At 38.2% G+C, this 5382-nt stretch overlaps 1 protein-coding gene across 7 annotated transcripts in view; it reads right to left on the minus strand.

Moving 5' to 3' along the window:
* Positions 1-2310: 2310 nt before the first annotated feature.
* The window catches only part of Ptprc (protein tyrosine phosphatase receptor type C), a 104672-nt gene continuing 101600 nt past the window's right edge, over positions 2311-5382 (minus strand). For all 7 annotated transcript variants that reach the window (XM_031384084.1, XM_031384089.1, XM_031384088.1 and 4 more), the window contains one exon: positions 2311-4208. In XM_031384084.1, coding sequence (XP_031239944.1) covers positions 3936-4208 — 273 coding nt within the window. In that variant the 3' untranslated portion in view covers positions 2311-3935. The remainder of the gene's footprint in view (positions 4209-5382) is intronic.

The following is a 5382-nucleotide window of genomic DNA, read 5'->3' on the forward strand; positions in this document are numbered from 1 at the left end:
TTATAGCATGAATGGATGAGATATCTGAATTACTACCCACTACTTCAAGAGCACTGTGTAAGAGCACTGTGAGTTAGCCTCTGCGAACAGGTGGCCAGACTCTGTGTAGGACCTATTTTCCCACTTTATAGGATGCATAAAAAGTCACTTAAGGTTATGCAGCCTCTTAATTTTTATCACAGGCTGGTGAAAAATACAAGGTATTTCAGGTTCCCAAATGTTCCAGTTACAAGAATGAGTCACCACACCAGGATACAACCTAAAAATCAATCAATCAAACAAACAAACAAAAAAAACCAAACAAAACCCTAAGAGTATATTTCTGTTATAGAATAAGAGGGGAACATAAATGAAACAAGGAAACTTATTTGGTTTAGTTGTTTACTTAGTTTATGTGGAGGGACCATGTGAAGGTGCATAAATGTAATGATGTATGTGTGCAGGTCAGAGAAGAGACCACCTTGATTTTAGGAGTTAAACTAGGTCTTTAGGCTCAGTAGCAAGGACCCTTACCCAATAGGACCTTTTGCTATTGTTCATGTGCTCTTTTGCACTGAAAATCCATTCAGCTTCCCTGGCCTCGGAGGTTCCGAGACACCTAGATTCTCAAACCCCTGGAACCCTAGATGGAGTGAATGAGACTCGCTTTGTGGAAACCTGGTTTAGGATTTATGGTGCCTCTGGTCATTAGTTTTAAATGTTGTTGATAAATAGCTGGCAAACAGAAAAATATGTTGTAAACTAGAGGTTCTCAACCTGTGGTCGTGATCCCCTTGGGAGTCAAATGACCTTTTCATAGGGGTTTCCTAAGACGTTTAGAAACCACAGATAGTTACACTATGATTCACAATATAGCAAAAATTCTTTATGAGACAGCAACAAAAGTAATCTTATGGGTGGGGGGTCACCACAACATGAGAAACTGTATTAAAGGTTTATAGTATTAGGGAGGCTGAGAACCACCGGTCTAAATAGTGAAAGTATCTGATGTCCAAATGATAATGAAATGATAGCACTTGTGATTAATATTATTGCCTGACACTCACTTTAGTGACGGACTAATACTTGTTTACATGCATCATGGGAACAAAATATCCCAAGGATATCTGAGAGTGGGTTTGTGTGCGTGTGTGTGTGCATGTGTTTGTGTGCATGTGTATGTGCATGTGTGTGTGCAATGTGTGTGTACATGTGTGCATGTGTGTGCATGTGTGCATATGTGTGTGTGTGTGTGTGTTGTATATACGTGCACAGCACCAAGAGTTCATTAACCTGTGTCCACATGAGGAGGTCAGAGGTTGGTGTCAGGGGTATCTTCCTTCGTTAATTCTCTATTTTCTTGAGTCAGTCTTTCTGATATTTTGGCTAAACTGGCTGGCCCTCTGTTTTCCCAGAATCCACAGGTCTCTTGCCCCCAGCCCTGGCATATAGTTGTTGTTTCCACCTACTCAGTAAGCTTTTTGTGTGTTTGGGATATGAACTCTGGTCTTTATACCTGTGACCAAGCACTGGGCCCACTCAGCATCTACCCAACCCCAGTAGCTTCTATTTTCGAAATTACATTGCAAAAACATTTTTGGCTGATGACTTCCACAGTTTAACTTTTGCAAAAAGATATGAAAATGCATATGCCCTTTGTACAGCTATGTATGTGTCACTTACACACAAAATTATGGAGTGTTGAATTTTAAGGTTACTGAGTGAATCATTTATTCCAAATGAATTCTGACACCAGAAATAAACAGTAAGAAGAAGGTGTTCACCTTCTGCCCAGCAAAAATAGAACAGGGCTCTCAGTGCTGTATCTCAGAAAGGAACTGGGCGTTTTTAAAAGTAGGAACTCCTGTGATTTGTGTTGTTGTTTCCCTGGCAAGGTCTTAGAATTTGTAATAATGACAACTAGCTTCAGAAAAGGCATTGTCGTATTCCCTATGAATATTGCCGAGGGCCAAAGGCATGGTTTTATAGCCCACATACAAATTTCTTTTTTCAGCTAAAATTCAGAGTTGGAATTCAATCCTCTAGTACTTGATTCTCACCTTTCACTTCATGTTCATTCTCACAGAACAACCTGCCTCTGAGACACTACCTGCCCATTTCTTGGTCACAGCAACCCATTTGCAAAAGACAATTGCTTCGGGCTTGCGTCTTACATTATTCCAAGTTGCCATGGCTCTATTTCCCATGTATTCATTTTGTAAATTCAAAAGAATAGTCTCAAGAGCAAAACACACATTTTAGCACACCATCCACAGTTGGAGGTTGTCATGTGCAGTTGAAATCTCTGAAGAAACACTTTACTTATATATGATTTTGAAAAATTTTATGGTTTATTAAAAATCCTAAAAATATTTTATAAGTTGAAGAACTTCACATCTTTATGAGTCCTCAGCATTCTTGGTAGAAAGCTTAAACCAGATCGTTGAGTAAAATGTAGAGCAGGCTTCACACACTGATTTCACAGAGTTCAAAGTAATACAGCTTTTGATGCCATTACAAATATGCTACTAGGTAAACAGTAGCAGAACTGGGTTCCAATAGATATCATTGAAGATCATTAACACTCTGAAGCGAATCACAAATCAACATAAAAACCAGCCTGAAGGTACTTCAGCATCAAAATTGCAAACTTCCACAATGTTTTCCAGCAAAGAGCAACAGAACTTTCCCAGGTGACATGAGATAGACAGGTGTGAGTGGCTAGTGAGAAAACAGAGTCCTCTTCATTCACCTCTGATGCTCAGAATTGATCATTCTTCATTTTTCTCACCTATGAGCAAAACAGGAAAACTAATCTCAGCTTGAAGAAGAAATTGTTTCACTGTCAATTACAAACATGTAACAGACCTCACATAAGCAAGGAAGGTAACAATTGAAAGTTTATTATGGTAATCAGTATGATGTCTCAGTAAGGGTAAACTAAACAGTTAAGAAATTCAAGATAAATGCACATTAATGAAAGTCAAAGATGATCTTAAACATAGGAAATAGGTATAGTTAATTTTATGTTTCTCATGAATATTGAATTCTATAACAGAACTGTATGAGGTTGCCTATGTAAATATTCAGTACAAACAATTTTTTATGCCCCTGTTTTGTTCCTGTGGGTTTTTAACATACATTATATTTGTCTAAGGACAATTATTTAGGTTCATAACATATATTGAAATGATCAAGAGAATTAGGTAGTAATTTTTATCTACTGTGTAAATAGTAACTAATTTGCAAAGCTCTACTTCTCATGTGGATACAAAAATAGCCTCCCTTGAGATTTTTATGTTTGATTAAATATGCATTAAGAAAGAGTGATGAAATGACAGTATGTGGAACATAGATCTCACATGTTAATGTAGTTCACGTCCCTGGAGCAGCTGTACACACTCACAGCGCTCTTACATACTTTTATCTAGCTCTAGAAATAGCAGTGTAAGCTACAAGATCATCAGTAGGACAAGGAGGACACCTTGAGGTCATCCCACAAAGGTGCACATTGTTACTCTTACAACTGAATTCACATTCAATGCGATTTAAAAAAAAATGAGTCCATCAAACAAATTAACAGTTTAGGTATAAAATGTATAGTTTCGTCAGGAGGAGGAAAAAGGCACTGTGCTTGAAAAGCATTTGGAATGGCTTGAAAGTACTTTCTAATCACATTTAGATGTCATATACACACACACACACAGTCACACATACACACACCCTCACACACAGACACCCTCTTTCACATACAAATTCTTGCTGAATGATATAGATACAATTTTTAAAATAAGCATAAAACTGTACAAAATTTTCTGACAAACTTAAATATTTTTTATAAGGGCAAAAGTGAACACAGATGCTATGAATCACTGCAGAGCCATTTTCTTTCATTAGGTTTAGAAAAATAGAAATAAGTAATTTGAGATTTTGCATTGTCCCACTTGAATCCTTTCCTAGGAAGTTTGGGTTAGAGCTGGGCTCACAGGACCATTGGCAGATTGTTCTGGCTCCTCAGTACCATTGGTAGGCTCTGAAGTTCCAACCTCTCTGCTTTCTGCCGGGGCATTGTTCGGAGGACCAGCTGGATGGACACAGTTAGCCTCCTGCTTGGCTCCATCCACTTCATTATGAAATTCAATTTTGTCTTGACTGTTTGTTTTCTTCACTTGTCCATTCTGGGCAGGATAGAGGCTGGCAATGGTATCATAGAGGAACTGGTATTGTTCCTGGTGAAAGAAAGCAGTATGAGCTTCCATGGGGAAAGTTCTTATGCCCAGAAGAGATGCCCAAGCACTAACCATTTCCTTTTGCAAGCCTAGAACACATTTTCTGACATGTTCTTATCAGAAGCTTTCTCACTGACTTAACCATTCCATAGGATCAGAGGAACGGTACCTTATGAGCAACATCAACCAGTTAACTCCCCGTTATACATCATGTGACAACTGAGCCCAAACCTCTGCCAAAATGTCATTTTTTGTGCCTATGTTCCTAGCTAATGTGCATACAACATTTATGAATGTGAACAGGAATCACCTCATTCAAGAAGCTTGCAAAGTGAAGGCTCCGCAGTCACCCTTCTTACATTTTCTGTCTTTTTAGTTATTTGACTATTTAATACCTATTTGCCTTTGAGTCTCTTTTCAGTCAATACATTTATCAGGTATTCAAATACTTTTTAAAATCCATCCAAGGAGACTCAAATCATGTGTACATGAAAAGCTTTGTATATTTTGGTAAGAAATTGTATTGAGAATGAATACTAAATCACCAATGTTTGACTCCGTTATTGCTGCAGACAGAGCATACACAACACGCATAAATGTAATGCATATTGCTTTCTACTGAACTCACAGCTCTGTACTGTAAACTGCAGGCCTCTTGATTCTGAACCAGCCTCAGGATTGGTTTGGTTGGAAGCCATATTGTGACAGTTGTAGGCCAAACTTCAAGGGGTAGCACACCTCATTCTGCCTGTGTTCTTGATGCTCTGCCCTTGTTTAAGCTTGAATGTGATGCATGAACACTGGCTACTCATTCCTACTGTCAAAGGTAAATGGCAGCCACTTGACAATTTACTGGCAGCAGAGATTATTTTGGGCCAACCAGACTAAGCAGCTATGTCAACTGACAGCCAACATGTGAACCTGGATCTCATTGACTATGCCTGGGAAGCTTAGTAGATCGATAGACTATCACTGAAATACAGTCATGTTATTGAAGTCACTAAATTTGGGACTGGTTTGTTATACAATAAGACTAGTCAATAAATGGACATTAAAGGATGTGATCATGTAACCTGTCATGACAAGTTGATAACAAACTCTAATAAGGTCTTATTTATATTGATCATCTTTCATTGAGGATTAGGATGTAAAAATGAGTTGGAAATCAAAAAAA

The sequence above is a fragment of the Mastomys coucha genome, unplaced genomic scaffold (assembly GCF_008632895.1).
Source record: "Mastomys coucha isolate ucsf_1 unplaced genomic scaffold, UCSF_Mcou_1 pScaffold1, whole genome shotgun sequence".
In the NCBI taxonomy this organism is placed as follows: Eukaryota; Metazoa; Chordata; class Mammalia; order Rodentia; family Muridae; genus Mastomys; species Mastomys coucha.